At 37.5% G+C, this 21,475-nt stretch overlaps 2 protein-coding genes across 2 annotated transcripts; one reads left to right on the top strand and one right to left on the bottom strand.

The window, feature by feature from the left end:
• Positions 1 to 878: 878 nt before the first annotated feature.
• Positions 879 to 11,005, top strand: LOC113693765 (uncharacterized). The gene is made up of 6 exons (XM_072052553.1): positions 879 to 1,406; positions 3,115 to 3,201; positions 5,149 to 5,331; positions 5,443 to 5,529; positions 5,603 to 5,674; positions 8,698 to 11,005. Exons 1-6 carry the CDS (start codon positions 1,149 to 1,151, stop codon positions 10,654 to 10,656), a joined length of 2,646 nt encoding a protein of 881 aa, XP_071908654.1. The 5' UTR covers positions 879 to 1,148; the 3' UTR covers positions 10,657 to 11,005.
• Positions 11,006 to 13,275: 2,270 nt separating this feature from the next.
• LOC113692188 (uncharacterized) lies at positions 13,276 to 14,938 on the bottom strand. Its single transcript, XM_072052552.1, has 2 exons — positions 14,070 to 14,938; positions 13,276 to 13,553 (listed from the first exon to the last, which is right to left on the bottom strand). The coding sequence occupies exon 1, from the start codon at positions 14,893 to 14,895 to the stop codon at positions 14,080 to 14,082; it is 816 nt and encodes a 271-aa protein (XP_071908653.1). The 5' UTR covers positions 14,896 to 14,938; the 3' UTR covers positions 13,276 to 13,553; positions 14,070 to 14,079.
• Positions 14,939 to 21,475: the final 6,537 nt, after the last annotated feature.

The raw sequence follows: 21,475 nt of genomic DNA, 5'->3' as shown, positions 1-21,475 counted from the left end.
ACAATAATGGTCTTCTTATAATTCAATTTTTTAAAAGCTTCATTTACAACCATGTACATGACATAAGAGCTGATTGATGCGGACATATATGATATTTTTTCTTTCCTCTTATAAATACTAGTAGTAGCATATTTGGTTGGACTCTCCTTGCTGCATTTTATCACCTGCGGAGGGTCATCCCTGCTGTCACACATTTCTTTCCTTCTATTTAAAATAAGCCTATATCTTTCCTTCTATTTAAAAATGAACGCACGTTAAAATATACTTTCAGGTGTCATATTTTAAAAAATATGAGATTAATTAATTAGAGAAATTATATACATACAAAAAAAAAGAAGGTAGGTAAAATTAAATAGTAAAAATATATAAATTCAAGAAAGAATAATAATTATTACTATATATACATATATAATAAGTTTATAAGGTGAATTTTAGATCTATTAACGAGTGTTCAGCGTACATCCTTTAGAAAAAGAAAAAAAAAAAAAAAAGATGGCTCCAAAATCTCAAGTACCATAAACAGTGCAAAACATTTCCTGTTTCAGACAAAAAACTGTGGTTTCTTACACCGTCCGATCATTCCAAATCAAACCCAAATCGCAACTTTCTCTTCCATCCAACGGCCCCAACAAAGTCCACGCCCACACCTTCCTACTCCGCAGCTGCACCATAACACTGAATACCAATAACAAGATGGCTCATGTCAATACGGGGAGACCCCCCACCCCCTGCCCCGGCCCACCCGAGCCGAAAATCAAGTGATTAACTCTCAGTATAACAACACCCCCTCCCCGCCCCTCGTTATTTCTCTCTCTAGATTTTTCACTCTCTCTCTATCCATTTCTATTTTCTCGCAAAATCAACCCGTCTCAATCAATACGCAATCTTCCAATACGCCCGTGCATATATACAGATATAGAAAGATTTATCTTTTTACTGTCCGTAATTTGAAATTCTAGGGTTTTTTTTGGTCTGGTTATCGCTCAATCTTCGCAATTTAGATTCAAATGTGGGGAATAAAGTAGAGTAAGTGGGGACGGAGGGGTTTTAAGTAGAGAAAGCTAGGGTTTTTGGATTAGCTGCTGGTACTTTTTTTTTTTTTTTGTAATTAGTTTTATTAATTCTTGAAGTCGATCTGTGAGTGTGAAATGGATTCTTCTTCGTCGATGTCGTCGCCGGCAATCATGGTTGGGGATAGCAATAATAACGTTAGTAGCAATAACAGAGATGGTGCTTTGTCGCCCACGGCCGCTGCTTCTCTGCGAGGGTCGATGGAGGATGACGTGGCTCTCTCAGTAGCTGCGGGGCTTGCTAAGGAGGCGGCTCTCTTGTTCCAGGCCGGGAAATTTGCGGAGTGTGTCAGTGTGTTGAAGCAGCTCTTGCACAAGAAAGAGGACGATCCGAAGGTTAATTTAATTTTTGGCTTTTGTATGTTACTTTTATGAAGCTTTCTCTTCTTTAATTACATTTTAGAGTTTTTTTTTTTTTTAAGTTTGGTTCTTTATTTAGTGTCTGTGGAAGTGAATTACGATTTGGATTAGTTTTTGACGTGGAATATATTTATTTTGGCACATTCAGAGGATTATTGAACGTGAAAGTTTACATTTTAGTTTTTTTTTTTATTATTTATGCGACTGCTTGCCAAGAGCAGCTTGCTGTTGGAATTATTAAAGAAGCAATTTCTGAGGTCAGACTTCATATTTTGTTGCAATATCTATCGCCAAGGTCTAAGGTTGTATCCGTTATAAAAGACAGATGCACTTATAATAGTTGGGAGTTGTGGTGGATTGTGATAACTTGGGAGACAGATGGAGGTGGAATTCTGATGATTGGTTATATTGGCCTTTGAAGGCTTGAGAATGAAGATGGCAGCTTGAACATGTCTGTTTCTCAGCAGTAGTTTGAAGTTGCTGGTTCAGCTTGTGTTCTTGGAGCTCTGGAAAGATACCAGGATTGTAAGAGGAATAAATTTGGGAAAAAGACGAGTGTCGTGCTAACTTATGTCTGTAAGATGTTCCTTTTTGGAGGAATTTGAGATTCTTTATGTTTCAATTTTTTGTCCTTGAGAGAATTACTTTGTGCTATGCTTTCTAATGGCACCCTCTAGACTGATGGTTGTCATAACTCTGTGAGGTTCTTATATTGGCCCATGTATATTCTTCCCAATCTACCTGGTTGTGTTTTTTTGCTTACCTGGAGCCAATTGATGATGGTTGTACAGGTTCTTGAATAGCTACTGGCCTGTATTGTAACATAGGATGGCGGTATTTTCACATTTACTTCTATTTATCTTTGTCTCCAAGAATGGTTCGTTTAATGGCTTTCTTCAGATATAAAAGTTGGGGACCACTACATAGATTCTTGCCGAGAACTTACTAGCAAGGCAGTTGGGCTGTTTGTCCTTACCTCCTGATTGGATTTTTGGATACTGACTGCTGGATGGTTTCATTTATTTTGTCTGAGAAGAATGATCTTGATGTAATTTGGGGATTGAATCCTATCGTTTTGTTCTTCTTGTTAATGTGGATACAACTGTAATAAGTCGTCTTTGGTAATAGACTCTCTGCTGGAATTCGCTGTTACATAAAAGTGATGGCAATCTTTTACATCTTGAGGAAAGGATAAACACAGGATTCAATTCCTTGTGTAGTGCTCACACTAAATTAACAGCACAAGCAATTGAACAACATGATTTGTCAAATCATGACTCGAGTGTTCACCTTTTGCACACAATGTTTTAGTTGGCAGACATCTTTGATGGTGTAATTCCCTAGAAAAGATTCTTTGGCCTTTTGATGTTCCTTTTGTTAACTAGAATAACATTGGGATTAGTCGTGCATTCTTTGGTGGTCAAACATAATATCCCGCTGTTACTTTGTACTTGAATTAAGAAACTTCAGTCTGTGTTTTTCTGTTGGGTGGTTTTCTACAAAGATGTGAAGATATATAGACATGAAAATTTGCATGTAATCTTTTAAGAGCCATTGTTTGCTAATTGGAAGTCAGAATTTTTAAGATTCTGTCAACAGAGATTAGTTTTTATGATTGTTTGGTTTTTGTCTCGTATAGGGCTTATGTATTCATTATCCTACTTTTCTATATCCTTGATTATAGATTCTTCACAACATTGCTATTGCGGAATACTTTCAAGATGGTTGTTCAGACCCTAAGAAGCTTCTTGAAGAACTCAATAATGTTAAGGTATGCCTTCGTATGGTGCTTTACTTCTTTTAAGTAGTCGTACATGAAAGTGGATTGATTTATCCTTTTGCTGGGCTTCTTTTTCCCAAAGTTCCATCTAGACATTCCAAGAGTTCCATCTAGACATTCCAAGAGTTCCATCTAGACATGCCATGTTGTCAATTGACAATATTTGGATTTATGAGCTTGCGTCTCTTGTGTTGGCACAATTTGTAAAGAATTGGCATTATTGTGGGAAGGAATGTGCAATCATAAATATCAGCTGGGACGTTTGAGTTCACTAGAGCTTTAACTAGGAGCTCGGATGATATTTGGCAAGGTTCTGCTTTCCATCTTATTGGCATTTATTTTTCAGAACTTTTACGATAGAAGTGCTATAAGATCATACTTCCTAACCTAATGCATTTTTCGGCAATCAGATGTTGGTTTTAAGATCCTGGATCGATGACCTGAGTAGAATTAAAATTCATATAGTAGTTTCCGGAGTCTTTATTTGTCTGTGCATATGTGTGTGTATATTTTTTCAGTTTTGGACTCAATTAGGTTTCTGTATTGGGTTCATGCACCGTTTCTAATCCTTTGCTAAATCAGTGAATTCCATTTGTCTTCTTTGTAGCACGTCGGGCCAAACCTCTGATAATTTAAGCACATGAGAGTTTTTGGTGACAACACGGCAGTTTTTAATTTGCTCCAATTTTGAACGTTTGTTTATATAAAAGGATTATCCTTTTGCTTGAGAAAAATGATATTTCACCTCTCCACGTCACATATACTTCTTAGCTAAGCTCAATTAAATCTGATTCAGGAATAACTATTTCATATCATTTTGAGAATCAGGTTTGAATACTTATGTTTTTGTTGGAGTGTATGGAAGCATCTTTGTGTCACCTTCAAGAGCCAGATTTGACATGTTTTTGGGAAATTAGACCTGTATGCAGTCTTGGGAATTCCTGGGTGGAAGTTCGAGTTTGAATTATTCTTCAGATTTGATTGTGTTTCTTTTGATGTGGAGTTGCATTTTTAGTAATTTTTATTGCAAGAGGTTTTCTTGCCTTTTCAATGATGGTCTTTGTTGCTGCCACTTATTTTTGTGAACTTTATTTTTTTTTTTTCACATGTATCTAATTCAACAATAATTGTTATTCCATTCTCTATTATAATGACTTTCCAGTGTTTTGTAAGTTGTATAGCTGACATATTTCTTTGGGATTTTATTTATCTAAGGTTGGGACAGAAGTTTTTGTTCTGCTCTTTGGTTTAATTGGAGATGATATTTTCATGCTTTATTTATGTTGCATTTGCTTTTGTTATTCTCTACCTATAAATATCTGTGTAGTTTATTATCACGTTATGAACCTTTATTCAATGTTAAAGATATGTCAGTCAACAAACGGATGCTTGAAAGGTTTTTGTGGGCTAGCATTTTGCTACCGTTGGATTGTGTGTTATGATATTGTATTTGACTGTGAAGTAAGTTAAATGGTCATTCAATAAAAAATTATTCTTCTAAGTGGCTGTGATAAGAATTTTGATTGGATGAAGTAGCAGAAGATAGTTGATCATCCATGGTAAGCATTGGTTGTGCTGTTTTCTTTTTCTATGCTTTATGGATTCTCCTATATCAATTCTCTGATGAGAGACTTTCCAATCTTATGTTACGGTCTCTCGTATTTTTCTGTCAAGATATGAATTAGAAGTTTGAGTATACATGTTTAAGCTTTTGCAAGTAATTTGAGGAATAAAGGACAAAGAAAAGGAAAGGGATAGTGGATAGCACATATGAAATCGATCTACACTTGTCAAATTTTAGGAGTACATTGGTCCAGAAAACTTGGAATTGGGTAGTTGTTGTACAGTGCCACACTAATCCGGGTCTGAACTATCTCTGTCCGATTCTTACTTCTAGTTACTTCACTTTTTCTTTTTTTTTTTTGGTTTTATTTTCAGAAACGAAGTGAAGCACTTGCTCATGCATCTGAGGAACAACAAACAGAGTCAGTCGGCAGCACTAGTAGACTTGCAGTTGGAAGTAAAGGAAATAGTAATGTATCAAATTCATATTCTGTCACAAGTAGCCTGCCTGTTGTCTACACTGATGAATTTGATACTTCGGTTACAATATTTAACACGGTATGCTCATTTGAATGGAATGAACAGCTATTATCTTGGCTCTGTGGGTTTCTTGTTTGTGGAATGTTTTTGTGTGCGTGGTGTTAATCTGAATCATTACATTATTCTCAGGCAGTCATCTGGTTCCATCTCCATGAATATGCAAAATCATACAGGATTTTGGATGCATTGTATCAAAATATTGAACCCATAGATGAGGTAATTATTTGTGGAATAGATGTTGTCTTATTTCTTTTTTAAGTTTCATTGATTAATCTCTGAATACTTGCAGGGGACAGCTCTACGTATTTGCCTTCTATTGCTGGATGTAGCATTATTTTCGAACCATGCATCTAGATCTGCTGTAAGTTCTGCTTGATTTACTTGTTTGCTTCGTGCAAAGATTTAGTATGGGCTTAATTGGACGAATGTGGTTCTTGGTACTGATTAACAGGGACTCTAAAGGAATGCTTGGTTTCCACTTTGGAGCATGCTGTTCTCCATTCCTTAATTATACTTCGTATAAAATACAAGTGTAAAAACCATCTAATATAATTATACAAAAGAGGAGCTCTGCTTTTAGAATTACCTCCTCTTTCTTTTGTAGACATGCTCTTTTGTTAGTTACTTTTTTCTCCCTTATGATCTTAACCACAATAAGTTCCTGGAGTAAAATGAAACAAAATAAGAAGAAAAAGTTTCAGATAAATTACCTACAACTAGCATATATGTTGAATAAGCACAGACATATTCTATGCCTATAGCGCCAGTTTGGATGATAGACAAGGGAAAAAGATAGATGACAAACAAAGAGAGGAGATAGACCAACCTTTGCTGAGTTCTTCACAAAGCTCATTTTTTCTGTATAAAAAGATAAGATGCCTCTGTAAATTTTTGGTATGGTCTTAACTTCTATTTAGTATGATTTTAACCTTCAAGAGGTCCACATGGATTGCGCCTAGGTTGAGGGAAATCATACAACCTTGCCTCCGCAGAATATATTACGCATCCTCTTTTTTTAGTATGATTTTAACCTCTAAGAGGTCCATATGAATTGGACTTGAGTAGGTTGAGAGAAGCCATACAACCTTTGTTCTGCAGAGTATATAACTCATGCTCTTTGTTTAGCTAATAATAATTATACCTGTCTTAGAAGTTGGTTAGCCAGATCTCATTTGATCTAGTATTGACACGACGAAGGAAAAAGTCAAAGTAAGTTATATGGATACCATTTGAGACCCATATGCATCTTATGGAGGCCAGATATGCTCATCTAGCGGTGAGGGCAGAATCTCCTGAAAAGTTAATAGAATCTCTTGCCTGGTTGAAAAACTGTGTTTCATGGATAAATGTGAACTTGAATGTCTATGCTTTTCATTTGCCACCATTTCCTTTTCTAGTTATCTTGAAAATTTTGTCCCTGTTAGAGTCAAATACTATAGTCAAGTTTCATGAATCCGTCATAAGGCTGCTTTAGCATCAAGGACTATTGAAAGTTGGATCTAGATTGTTAACTTCATATATTTTGGGAAAAAATTACCAGTATAGATGTCATAGAGCAGCGCTCTTAAACTGTGTGTTGGTCAAAGTCGCCAATGAAGATGGGATCAATATGGTACTATGAAAAAGATAAAAAGCTTTATGTTAATACTACTGTGTTTCACTTGTCAAAAGAAAAAATATCCTTCTAAAACTTTGAAATTTTTGTGTAAATCTTTTAGGGATCTATATATTCAAACGCACAAGTGTGTGTTGCATCAGGATTGATTTCATTTTATCCTAGGAAGGTTTTGATTGATTGATTAAATCTAGAAATGCACGTATCTATGATTGTCAATGACAAGACTTTCCCTATGGTGGGTTACTAATCAAGTGCTTAGGGAATAGTTTGCTATATTATGAGTTCTCAGAAGTGGTTTTTCATATCATGGATTCTCTCTACTTTATCTTCTTGGTTATAAAATCTTTGAACTAATTGATGCCTCTTGCTTGTATCTTTGATTTACAATTTGGAAATTTACTTTCTCAAAAAGTAGTTTAGCTGTCCTTTGTTGAGATGCACTTGGTGGATCCCATCTTGTATGCAGGAAGGCTAATGTTCTTGTATGGTCTTTTTGAGTATTTGGGCCAATTTAGCTGAATCATAGATTACAAGGTGTCACATAGCCTTAATGTGTATGAATGCTAATTCTCCTTGTCTTTCCTGTCTTGTGATCTTAATTCAACTGAAAGGAGAAACTGAGTACATTGCATGATACCCCTGCTGCTTGGGTTTAGCAAGGGGGAAGTAAAATCATATTAAAGCATTGATTTTGCATAAAGAAATGGACTATCCTTACCAATACCAATTTTTAATGGGGCATACTTTTTGACTGAGACTCATCTTTACTCTTGATGCTTTTGGAGAGGAATACTTACCAGGATAAAGAGGTTAGAGAATCATATTAAGGTGGTGGTGGATCAGAAGATAATTAGTGATAGAATGTGGTTGGTATTTAAAATTATTTTGTCTTGGACATTCCAATGTAATGTGGATGAACTTCCCAGATATCATATTTTTGAGCATATGCAGTGTACGCCTCTATGGATAATATGGCCAGTCTTGATACAAAGTCTTCTTGACTATCTTAACGTCTGTATGTTTTACTTCACATAAACATGGGAAGATAGTCTTATAAGTTCTTAGTCTTCTAATAATCTAAAGGCTTTTGCTCCTTGGATAATGCTTTCACAAGAGAAGTTGGACTGGTCAAGCAATTTTCAGTTAATTTCCTGCATGGGTACTTATCCTTGTTGACACATCCTGGTCTGATATGGTCATTGTTCTTTCTGCCCTGATCCCTTCTCCCTGAGTGGTGCTGTACTGGCTAAGGCAATTTTAAGTTTAGGCTACCATGTTGTCCCTGATACTGTGTTTGCACCAACTAATGTGGTAGAGCTATTGAAGTTTATGCTTTCAATTCGCACGGGAGAAATACATAATGGGATGGGAGCCAAAAGTGCCAAGTCTTGGACTGGTATAAGGGAGGAAAGAGAATAGTAAGTGAAATTTTATTTCTTTTTAGTCTCGCAACTGATTTAAGGACTGCTTCATTGTTTTCAACATGGAGTTGGAAGTTAAGTGGTTGTGATGCTTCTTGTTTACCATACTGAAAATGGGACGCTTCCAAACACGGTAGTATTGATTGTTATACCATGCTATTATTTAGTCCTGTTGATATATATTGCATTTATTGCAAATTTTGGTAGTAGTTGTTTAATTGTAGTTTTGAATGGTTACAATACCCTTTTATTCTTTTCTTGTAATATCTGATAATGTACACATTAAAGCTATCCTAAAAATATTTACTTATGTATACTCATTCAGTTGTCATTTGTATTGTTTAGGATGTGATTAGCTATGTGGAGAAAGTATTTTGTGCTAATAGCATGACCAACCAAGTAGATAATGGAAGCTCATTGCATCAACCTACTATGGTGTCAAAATCTGCTTCATTTTCTGCTACAATTCCTGGTGCCTCAAATTCTGATTCAGCTTCTTCTGCAAATGTTTTGGAAAGTTCGTTATCTAGAACTTTATCAGAAGAGGCACTTGAGGATGAATCATTGCAGTTACTATCATCCCTGGATATTGGTGGAGAGAATCTGCCAAGACCATCTAGTCTCCAATCTTCAAATGATGTTTCAAGGACTCAAACTGACGATTCTATCTCAACGGTTGATCTCAGGCTTAAGTTGCATCTTTACAAAGTCAGTTTTCTGCTCCTTACCAGAAATATCAAGGCAGCTAAGCGTGAAGTTAAGATGGCTATGAATATAGCGCGCGGCAAAGATTATACATGGGCACTTTATCTGAAGTCGCAGCTTGAGTATGCTCGGGGAAATCACCGTAAAGCGTGCAAGCTTTTGATGGCATCAAGTAATCTAACAGAAATCGGAATTTCTAGCATGTATTACAACAACTTTGGCTGCATCTTTTATCGTCTTGGGAAATATCACGCATCAAGTGTATTCTTTTCCAAAGCATTGCGTTACAGGTCAACTTTGTTGAAGGAGAAACCTGTAAAGCTAGCAACTTTCTCACAGGTTAAGTCTTGGCAGATGGCATATAACTCTGGTCTGTCGCTCTTGTCTTGTGGGAAACCAATACATGCTGCTCAATGTTTTTACAAGGCTGGTCTAACTTACTACAACAGGCCTCTCCTGTGGCTGAGAATTGCGGAGTGCTGCCTTATGGCACTGGAGAAGGGGCTTTTGAAGTCCAATTACTCTAGTCCATCTGATGGCTCTGATGTTAAAGTTCATGTTGTTGGTAAGGGAAAATGGAGGCAACTTGCACTGGAAGATGGGGTTTCAAGAACTGGGAAGTTTGATTCTGTTGGGAGAGATGATTTTTCTTTCGGCAACGGTAGACTGCCCGAGTTGTCAATGTCCCTTGCTCGGCAATGTCTTTTAAATGCATTGCACTTGCTTGAAAGCTCTGATTCAAAATATTTGAAGTCTGGTTTGCTTTCTGATTCTGCTGCTGAAGGAAGTGAATCAGGAGACTCGTCGTCTTCCAAGGCCACAAACTACAAGAATCTAGCAGGTGGTGATCCAAAATTATTGAATGCAGCAGTAGGCTCAGGGCAGGCCAACACAAATGGGGAGGTAAAAGAGCAAAAGGGTGGAAATGGTCAAAACACTTCTCTGCTAAACTCTGTGAGTGATTATGAAGATATTTGTAGGAAAGAGAACCAAATGATCGAACAAGCTCTTCTAGCTGATATGGCATACGTAGAGTTAGAACTAGAAAACCCACTAAAGGCTTTGTCAACAGCAAAGTCTCTTTTGAAACTTTTCGAGTGTTCCAAAATATACGTCTTTCTGGGTCACTTGTATGAAGCTGAAGCTCTATGCCTGCTGAACCGGCCAAAGGAAGCTGCTGAGCATTTGTCCGTCTATGTGACTGGTGGAAGCAATGTTCAACTGCCATACAGCCAAGATGATTTGGAAAAGTGGAGTGTGAAAAAGATAGTGGATTTTGAGGAACCGAATGGTGGGCCTTCATCTGTTAATGCATCGTCTTCTGATGAATTTCAAGGTTTTACGTTCCTCAAGCCTGAAGAAGCTCGTGGAACTATTTGTGCTAATTTAGCTCTCCTGGCCGCAGAACTGGGGGATCCTGGGCTGGTCCAAGATGTTATGCAAGCGACAGCTTCGGCACTAAACAGTCCCCACGTTATTCTTGCTACTGTTTACTTGGATCTTCTGCAGGGGAAGACACAAGATGCTCTTGCCAAGTTGAAACAGTGTAATCGTATTAGATTCCTTCCTGGTAGATCGACGCTGGATGGCTCTAGTTGATGGTCCGGGTTGTATTGATGGTTCTTGTCAGTTTTATTCAACCTATTTCTTAATTCGAATCAGCAGGTAGGTTAGCAATCCTTTGAAGGGAGGATTTGTAACATATATATAGTTCAAATCAGGAAATAAGTTTTTAACTTTCGATTTTTTTGTTTCTCAAAAATTTTCCTTGGTAGGCTGTAGTAATAGGTGGTGTAGCTGAGATTATTTGATTGTCTCAGATGCCCACCTAAAAGATTTGAGATGTAGTTTTGATTCAGGTGATTGTGTTTTAGAGCCTAACGTAGTTCAGCTTTGAATTTGTAGAGAATGTGTCATTGAGAGATGAATCAAAGAAATTTTCAGTTTAGTGTGGATGTTCTTGTTAGGTAGTGGTCTTCATATCAGCTGTAGTGAAGCAAATGTCTTTTAGCTTTCCTTTCTTTTCCTTTTTGATAGGCAAAGATTTTCACCTTTCATTTGGCAACTTAGGTCATTTGTTGTTCATTAGAAAAAGGTCAATAGATGATGATGGTCCTTCACATGTAACTTTATAGGGGAGGGTCCAAATTCTCATTTTTGTATACAACACGAAAATAGAAAAATTATTAGCTCTTCAATGGTAATTAGGCTAATTAGCTTACTATTAATCTAGAGTTACCACTTCGCAACAGCAATTGCTTGTGTCCGCCTACAGTAATTGCCACCTTAAACTAATTGATAATTGTTTTGAATTTTTCTAATAGACACTGCTTCTTCGTACACTTGAAATCACAACCAATCTAATGTGTAAATAGACAAATCAGCCAAAAGGGGGCCTGGAAATGAACGGATGTGAACCATCGGGTCTCTAATCATATGTCGTTCTTTTGTAACAGATTAATGCGATTAGTCCTCAGTGTTCACTGTGGATAGTAGCGTGTTATTTCGGGATCTATAATTTTTAGCTGTCGAGTCAAAGCGAAAACGGAAAGGGAGCAACCACTACAATCTTGAGCCACCACCGAAGATTTGTTTAAAGAAAATACGCATTATTATTCACTATAATATTCTTATCATAGCTCTGAGGTAAACTTTAACAATAGCAGTGAACTTGAATTCTAGCGTGCAAATAGTGAAGGCCAGACTTGCTAACATTGAGTTCAAAGCACTTTGCAGGAGGAAAACTTTTTATTACTAATCATTAACAAGCCCCTTCGAGCCGAAATGTACGACAAATTCAGTCAAATTATAGCAGGGGTTTGAGTCGATAAATAAATCATGCAACCGCTCATATTTAGGATTACTCTCTGTTTTTTTTTTTTTTTTTTTTAAGAGTCGGCGGTTTTAGACGCTGAACCTTTTACTTATAATTTTTTTCACCTGACCATCCAACCCAAGTGTTCCTCTATTTAGGACTACTTAATTTCACTTAGAGCGGAAAAGTTCTTGTCACCGGTGCTAAACAATTATTGAGGAAGGTTATCGTGGACTGAGCCAAGAATACTTCGCCTGATAAGTTTTAATGGAATTCTAGTGATGGCTGAAACATTTTCTGAATTGATCAAAAGTTACAGCAACAATGTTTGGCCACGGAAAAATCGTCAAAAGTGGAAGTATGAATTGCAAAGTGCTCTAAATACCATAAATTAATTTGAGCTTGCAAATTACTCCCCCCATCCCACTTTGATAGTCCTGTTTTCCTTTTTCTGTCCCAAATTGTAGTCCACTTTCCAATTGAAGAATATAGTTGTCTTTTAATTTCTCTAAAATACCTTTATTCAATGTAAGTTGTTATTGTTATAAACTACCTTATTCAATATAGATTGTTAGTAGCATTGAATATAACCTACCCCATTTAATGCATTTAGATTTTTCAAAACATATTGATATATAAAAAGTCAACTTTATTTAATGTAAGAGTATTTTAGGAAAATAGCAATCTAAATTTGTTTTTTCCAACAAAGTTAATTATTTTTTCTTAAACTGTGTGAAAAAAAAAACTAGAACTATCAAAATGGGATAAAGGGAGAAAATATTTGATTAGTCCTCTTGTCCGTACTTTTCTTGTTCCTTTTTGGAAATATGAAAATGTCACAGCTTTGATAGAACTATTACCTGCCTGAAATTGAAACCTTAATGGTGAGATTTAAAAGAAAAAATAAAAGGAAAAGAGTGATATTTAAGAAGTGAAGAGGAGGGATCAGTGAATTTGAACCCAAGACTTAAAATTTCTCATATAGAAAGACTAAATGGTGAGACTTGTGTTGTCCTTGTATAAAAGAAATTAAGGCTCTCATTTTTTCTGAGGAATTAATGCTTTGTTATTGACTGCAAATATGTCATATTTTTCACAATATTCGTCGGCTGATAATAATTGGTAATTGGTACACGTCTCCGCCCATTGGAGTGTTTTTTTTTTTTGTCAGCAACGATACATTTGTATAACGATACACATCTCCCCCCGCCCATTGGAGCGCTTACAAAAGCAAAAACAGAAATGAAGTACCATCGATTCCATAATTGGTACGTGCATGCATTTCTGTTTAGCCAGAGTACAATCAGGTAAATTTGACTAACAAAAAAGAAGAGTACAATCAGCTAAAACGCATCCTTTACGAGAGGAAAAATGAATGGGAAAGCTGAGGAACCACAATAAACTGATAAAAGCATCCATCTTCATCAATTAATTCCTTGCCTACGACACAATAATACGAAAGCACACATGAATACAGTTTCATTTTAATGAATGGGTGTACAATAATGCCGAAAGTAACACTTCCAAATTCCAAGCAAACAGAAGAGAAAAAGAAAGCAGTGAAAAAGAAGGGTTCGGGGTAGGGGTGATAAGGAGACAGAAAGGAGAAAGAGATAACAAATTGGAGACTTGGCATCACATCCGCTCATGTCGACAACATTTGTGCATCAATCAAATTAACCTGCAAGACCATCAACCGTACGTCATGAGATTTTCTGTCATCTGTAGTTTTAAGAATTAGTGAAGTCAATTACTACCATGCATGCGCAGGAATCAGGATTGCGTTGGTTAACCAAACAAAACGCTTGAAGCTAGCTAGATAATTACTAGTGACCTCCCCTTAATTAGGTACACCAAAGCAGATACCTCTTTTCCCAAAAAATTATTGAGACTGCTGAAATCGAATATCCTTATTTAAAGTCCGACCAACTGGAAAAATGCAAGACCTGATACCGATGCATCCTGACCATGCATTATAGGATGTACCATAGAACAAAGAAACACTAAAGAAATGTCAGCAGTCGGAGTTTTATACTAATATCTAAAGCTATACATGTATATATATATATAGTATTTTATAAGCATGGGAAAAAAGTTTAGCAAATTTTCCCAAAAGAAAGGAGAACGCAAAAGAATGCAGGAATAACCACGAAAAGTGGGGGTATAGAGAGGCCTGCTCTGAGAAAGAATACTCAACTCAGATCAATCTAGAGAGAGCAAGTGTAACCGGGAGGCGGTGTCTTCCCACAATAAACAAGGAGCTCGAGAGCAATTGGGACGAACATTTCGAGGTTGAGAGCCTTGAGCTTGAGTGTTGTACACAAGCAAACGGCAGCTTCAACATCAACCAGCCCTGAAAGAATTGGGCAGCACTCATTCACAACGGGATCTCCAAAACCAATGTGCATCACTCCACCAAGAAGATCCGCGCAAGCTCCCATCTTTAGGGTATCAACAGGACACTTGGCCTGCTTAGGTTTTTTAGGCTTAACCGGTGGTGGCGGGCAGGGTTTTGCTTTTGGCGGCTTCGTGGTGACTGGTGGCATTGTCACCGGAGGTAGTGTTATAGGTGGTAGGGTGATTGGTGGGTTCACAACTGGGGGTAGTGTCACAGGTGGCAAAGTTACTGGCGGCTTCGCGACTGGGGGTAGTGTCACAGGTGGCAAAGTTACTGGCGGATTCAGCACTGGAGGTAATGTGACCGGTGGCAATGTCACTGGTGGCTTCACAATGGGCGGTAGGGTTATGGGTGGCTTCACCACCGGGGGTAGAGTTACTGGCGGAAGGGTTACAGGAGGCTTGACAACTGGTGGGAGAGTAATGGGACCTTTAGGAGTTTTGGGCTTAGGGGAGCAGGAGCCACAGTCAGGATCAACAGGATTGGCAGAGGCAATGAGGAGCATAGAAAGGAGTAAAAGAGCCGTAATCTTGGAGGAATCCATGATTTTGTGTGGAAAAGAAGAAAGAGGAATGAGGAAGATGATTGGTGAACACTTAACACTGCAGAAGATGAATGATATCATATATGTTATATAGATTGATGATTGAACCAGTTCTGAGAGTCCGAGAGTATTGAGTGAGTGAGAGAAAACAAAAACAAAACAACCCTAAAGCAAAGCACGTGAAGATGGGGTGGGCTCAAAGGCAACTGCCAAATTGTGCTAGTTGGCAAACTCACCCTCTCAACCTCAACCTCAACCTCAACCTCAACCTCAACCTCGACCTCAACTACATGCATGCATCAGTCTTGCACTCTTACTATTCGATATTTTTATCTACCACTGTCACTGCAGTTTACTGCATCATACAACCGGTCTATCCTGCTGCAAAATACCCTAGCTATACATTAAAATGGATGGCTTCAACTTTTACTGCTGAATTCTTCCTCAGCATTACCGGACAAGTTACTCCTCCGAGTTTAGAACTCAATTAGGGTTTAGATATACACTTCACCGGTTCAGAAACCAATTAAAACTACTAGGAGGATGCGATTGCATTGCAACAATTTTATAGGGCCCAGTTATAACATAGACTGACTTCGTAAATTAATTAGACTAGTTCAGCTTTGTGTCTTCTGTTAATGAAACTTCTACTTCTACGAGCAAAAGCATGGGCGTCCATTGCAGTTCTTTGTAATCGTAAATTACGGAGGAAATTAATGTAAGAAGCAGAGCTAATGCAGTCGTCCATCGCATTTTATGACCCGTATCATCATTGATCAAAGCCTTTCAAAATCTAAGCAGACAGTTTTTTTTTTTTTTTTTTTTAAGGCAAAAAAAAAAAAAAAAGGGCAGGCAGACAGTTCACATCGGCCGATGGGGAGCCCATACTTGGTTACTCCGCAAATATCTTAATACCAGTGAATCCACGTTACTTCTGCGGGGATGGATACATCACTTATTTGTTTGCAAGTGCATAGGCATGTGCCAACTTAGATTGCTTTTCGGTATATAAATTGCAAAAATAGACCTCTCGTACGATATATTGCAGGTTATAATTGACAAGTTTGGTTTAAAAAATAAAATAAAATAATGTTTTATTTTTATTTTTTTGGTGGTTTTACGATCAACAACAGTGCAATAATTCGGCTTGGAGATCCCTATTCTAAAGCAAGAATAATAATGTCGACTAAGAATATTCAAGATCAAAATTGTTTCTGCCACAAGAAGGATGCCAACTTTTGTTTAGCAAGTTGATTTATCAATTTTCTCAGCGAAGCTTGGGCCCGCTATCCACTCTAAAGAGACAATCGATCTATCTAAGGCCATTTTTGCGCACAGCATCCCCACAAACACCAGAAAGTAGATGGTCTAACAGATACAACATGGCATCAAAAATCAATTTTATGTATGCAAGTTTCTGGGTATGCATGGGATCAAGAAGTACGTGCATGTGCAGATTGCCTGTCGCTTGAGAATTTTTATTTTTATTTTCCCCTTTTCTCTCAGCTAGCGATTTATGTAAATATTTTTGCGTCAGGTAATCCAAGGTTGTACCTTGTAGCATAAACTTAGTCCTGCGTTTTCAAAAAAAAAAAAAAAAAATATATATATATATATATGGCCTGACTGAGATAGGATCCTGAAAATGATATTGAATTTTGGGATTTCATGCTCGCGGTCACCACTGTATGAGTCGTCATGCTCGATCCCACAAAATTATTAGAGTTTCGAACTTAAGTAGGACTCGGCCCAAAATAATTATATGTAATATATCTTTAATATTTGTGTATTTTTAATTATATGAGTATCTATATACTCTTAATTTTTTAAGTTAAAATATGCATAATTATAAATTACGTTTATTATTAGTTATGTACAAATAATATAGTTAAATATCTAATTATTTGGATTGGACTTTAATTGGACCGAGTCTAATAAAATTCAAATTTAGCTCATATTTGAATCGAATCTAATATTTAAGCTCAAATTCTGTCCAATCCAATTAAATAGTATAAGTTTTAGCCTTTTTGGGCCGAGTTCAGGCTGGTTCGGCCCGTTGACGGCGCCGGTGTAAGCCCAGTCAGTCAAAATTTGAAGTAAATAAAGCTCAGAATTTGCGCTTCATTCACCATGTCCAGGTTGCCCTATACTTGCCAATGACTGGCCAGTGCTGGGAACAATTCCAGTGCGCGTTTGGAGAACCTTAATCGCGAGTGAAAAAGGCCCCCCCCCCCCCAACAAAAAACCTCCGCTCTCCAGCTCAACCATGAACATTGAAGGACAAAGCAAGTACAGAATTAGTGGAAGACGTCATTTCTGGTCTCTGTCGTCGATGAGGTGTTGATAAGTCGGCTCAGTGTTTTCCATGTTACTGTACAGAAGGGACTCTCATGTTTATGGTACTTATAATAAGCTCTGGTAGTACCCAAAGTAGTATTTCCTGTCACTTAATTGCGCACTAGTACTCCGTCAAGTGGAAATGGAATAATTAGAAATGAAAGAACACTACCCTGGAATCACGGGTGCAAGAAATCTCATAAATGATCAATTATGGATGAACCCTGCTTCTCCTTTTGACTGAGACAATACATAGAAAATGAAGTGATATTCATAGATGAATACTTGCGGGTAGAGTTTTCTTTTATAAGACCACAAATCCTTGGCAATTGTTAACGCCAATCATGTAGAATTTAGGAGGTTGGTGTCTCAAGATTTTGACTAATAATGAGACGTCATCAATTATTAAATATTTGAAGGTTTAGTGTCCATGTAAATGCGGCATTATCGAGCTCATGCAAGCAGGAGGATTGTTATAAACGATCGTCTTTGCACAGCTGAATTTGCAATATTCGCATGGTTATCTTTTGCCAGAAGTGTTTACATATACAGAAAAGGAGCCAACAATTAGATAGAACACATGGCAGACAATTGATCAAAAGCAGACTAGTTCGCAGCAGAAATTTTGGAGGCAAATGCTAAAACAACAGCACAGCAAGAGCAGCATGTGGAAAGTTGAAATGGGCCGGGTAGAGGCAGAAGGGGGCTGAGTACAGCTTAGAGGTTGTGGATGCATCGGCATCATGCACATATGGTCACCACCACATCCCACAACTCACCCAGGCTGATGATGGTGCGTGTGTTTGGGTGGGGTGTTCATCCCTGAATGGGGGCCTGTTACATTTGGTAGCTGAATCATTTTTTGTAACCTTGTGCACATCCGTGATTCTGCTTACTTCGTCCTGATATGATAGGTCCTCTTATATTTCTTGTCTTTTTTTTTCCTATATTGCTTTCTCGACTTTTGTCCTCAATCTTTCTTTCTTCCACTAGTAAATATTGGGTCGCGTGAATATAAATACTTGGACAAGAAACCGTATATGTTCTGCTCTAGACCGGAATAATAAGTACGAAATGCAACTCATATGGCTGAGAAGGAACAAAGTAACAGCTTATTATGGAGCTACATCAAAAATTCCCCGAAAAGATGATGGTTAAAACTTAAAAGGAGACGGAAAAAAAAAGGGTCCTAATTCTTTGATAAATTTTCTCCAACATTTCTGAAAGATCCGCGTCAGTCTTATTGGTTGTGCCTTCGCACCGGAAAACATTCCCTTAACTGATGAACAATTAAACAGGGTGCCATGCCACAGAGGACTGTTAAATGAAGAGGATTAGATACAAGGACAGTGCACCTCATGATCATGAATTAGTCATTAATATCTATTAAGCTCGTAAAGAAATTGTTGGAATTACTTCCAGTTTAAAAGCACAACGACTGTAAGAGGGAATTTACTAGTATATGGATAACGCAGTGTAGGAGGAGAAGGCGGCTTTTTGCTGGAGGTAAAAATTAGTAATTGCATGGTGCAATGGTATAGAAGGGAATGGAACTTCCCATGTCAAGAATGCAAATTCCAAGTTCACCATAGAGAGAACGAGGGAACAATAATGGAACTCAAAACAAGGGTAAATCCATTGAGGTCATTTACAAGTACCAGCCACAAATTGTTGCGCTGCATGGGGCATGGGCCTCTTAATTACTCTTGTCCTATGTGTTGTCCAACATTCAGAGACCGTGATGGCAGTAAATTCCAATGCTTCAGATTTCCTGGTCTAATGAATGGTTCCAAGTGTTTATTCCATCCATCAGATGATTAGATGATCAGGTCTAGTATTCCAGTTGATTTGGTGGTTCTGCATTGTCCAAGTTTAACCCCATCGTTTAAAGAACAACCATAAAAGTAGAAGAAAGAAATCAAGCGACTGAAAATCCCAGGTGATTTACTAATGAGACGGAGGAGGGGGAGAGAACAGGAGCCTATATTTCGTAAAGGGCGCCTGTATAAGCTCACCTTGTCCATGTCTCTATCGTCTGATCCCAGAGCAAGACACATCAGGAATGGCCATGGGATCAAAATAACATCACAGCTCGGGAAATTCTTGTTTATTTTTTTATTTATTTATTTTCTGGAAGCCAGCTAGGGATATTAGACCTTCAAGAAAAGGTATCGAGTATCTGAAAGGTAATCGTATGAATTTAGGAGGTAAAAGATACTCCAAAAGAATTAACTTATACCTGATCGATCGTTTCTCGATACCACACCAGTTATAACCATCTTTATGCTAACTTCTGAGTTTCTTTTCAATATAAAATACTTGTTGTACTTGACGCTAATTACTGGTGCTCTATGCACAGAAGAATGAGGTTAATGTTGGAACTAATACGTGTGACGGAATCTTTGAAATTGTTGGTGCGAAGTTAGGAACGTAACTGTGATCCAAAAGTTTAAGCTATTAGGTTTCGGACCTTAGTTACATATTAACCGTTCTTTCTCTATCTTTCGGATCAATGTGGGACATAATCCTACCGGATCCCCTGCCCATGGCTCACTTGGTCCAACACCAATCAAACTCTTTGGCACTTTGGTCCACCACTAAGAAGAAAATTTTTACCGGCCCAACTCCAAGAAGGATCCACTTACTCATGAGTAATCCAGTCTCACAACCTGAAACTCTGATACCAATTTGATAAAGAGAAATATTTCGAGAGAGCCCACCAAAAAGCCCAATATGTAAATCAGAAACCCAACTCTAACAAAAAAAATTTAAATTATTAGGTTTCGGACCCTTACTTACATATTAATCGTTCTTTCTCTACTTTTCGGACCAATGTGGAACATAATCCGTTACTTATGAATCTAACATTATGCTCTCACATTGCATCAGAAACAATAATAAGTCACATTTGCTAACTTGGACCACGTTACACCAACTACAAAATCTGGCTAAATTGCCCGTGAAACTTGGTTCTCTGTTTTCAACAAAGCACGTACTTGTAACAAATCTATAATGTGCATCCTCATGCTTTCTTGCCAGTCCCTACGCTGCCACAATCGCATTATGCATTTTGTCGAATTCGAGCACTCTTGAAGCAACTAAAATTCAGATTTTCCTTGTACCAAGACCACAAAATCCACATGAAACGATGAAGCAAATGTGCACGTACTAATTAATGGTTTGAATTGCCAAGGAAATGCACAAAGAAAATAGAAGAATAATGAGGAAATATTGACACAACCACCAGAGCAATGCCAGAAGCCAACCAAACGGGAACACCCATGTCTAAGTTCTCATAGAAGTTAATACTCTCTTACCAGAAATCATAACATTAAATGATTGATTTACCATCATTAGGTAACGGTACCCTTCAAAATTTTACTGCAGCCTTACTTCACTAGAAGCAAAATTTTAAAGCGCGAACGAAATCCAATGAATTCGAATGGACACCTCAATATTTTCTTGGTGGATGAATTCAAGTGCCAATTACGTACAAGTCTGTGATGTGTTTCACATCTAAGTTTAAAGGAATGGAAGCCGGAACCAATTGCTTCTATAAGGTGCAAAAATACCCTGAAATTGCAAAAGCAATCTAGCTCTTGGAGAGGCGTTTTTCTAAAATATGCAGGTGAGCTGTTTCACTTACAGGGCAAGAGGCTTCGGGGAATCTGGATAGACAAACTTCTGTGCCCTTTGGATCTTCCATTTTCCCCGGTTCGTGTTTTGGCTTTTTAATTTGGGGTGGGGAGGTAAATGCGCTGGGATATTTGGTGCTGCAGTGCAAAGCACAAAGAAAGTAGTACAATCCATGCATATAAAGCATTATGTTTGTAATTACTAATATAATTACAAATAGTATTATCATAGCTATGAAAATTGAATTGTGAAAATTGAAAAGGTAAATACAACACGTGGTGGAGAAAAATTATGACCATCACTATTGTCATAACCATGAAAATTGAATTGTGAAATGCAAAGGTAAATGCAACACGTGATGGAGAAAATCCAAGGATAATGATGTAATAATGGCAATTTGACTTTAGTATCTCAAATTGTCAAAAACTTAGAGGAATTTTACGTGCTTAATTACATTCTTGACAAGCCCTACCTGAGCTTTAGGACATGCATACCAGGACTTTGATTAGCCCTTGGAAAAAATATATTGTATCTTAGGGATTATTAGGACCTAGAAGAACCCACCTATTTAATTCAAGAAACTCGAGGAAAATAGTCTTTAACTGCTGAAAATGATAATCTTCAGTTTTCAATAAAGCGGGCAACTTAACTACTATTTACCTTCTTTAAAACTACATATACATCTGTA

This window comes from Coffea arabica, chromosome 6c (genome assembly GCF_036785885.1).
Source record: "Coffea arabica cultivar ET-39 chromosome 6c, Coffea Arabica ET-39 HiFi, whole genome shotgun sequence".
NCBI lineage: Eukaryota > Viridiplantae > Streptophyta > Magnoliopsida > Gentianales > Rubiaceae > Coffea > Coffea arabica.
This window is presented reverse-complemented; position numbering and strand designations above follow the sequence as displayed.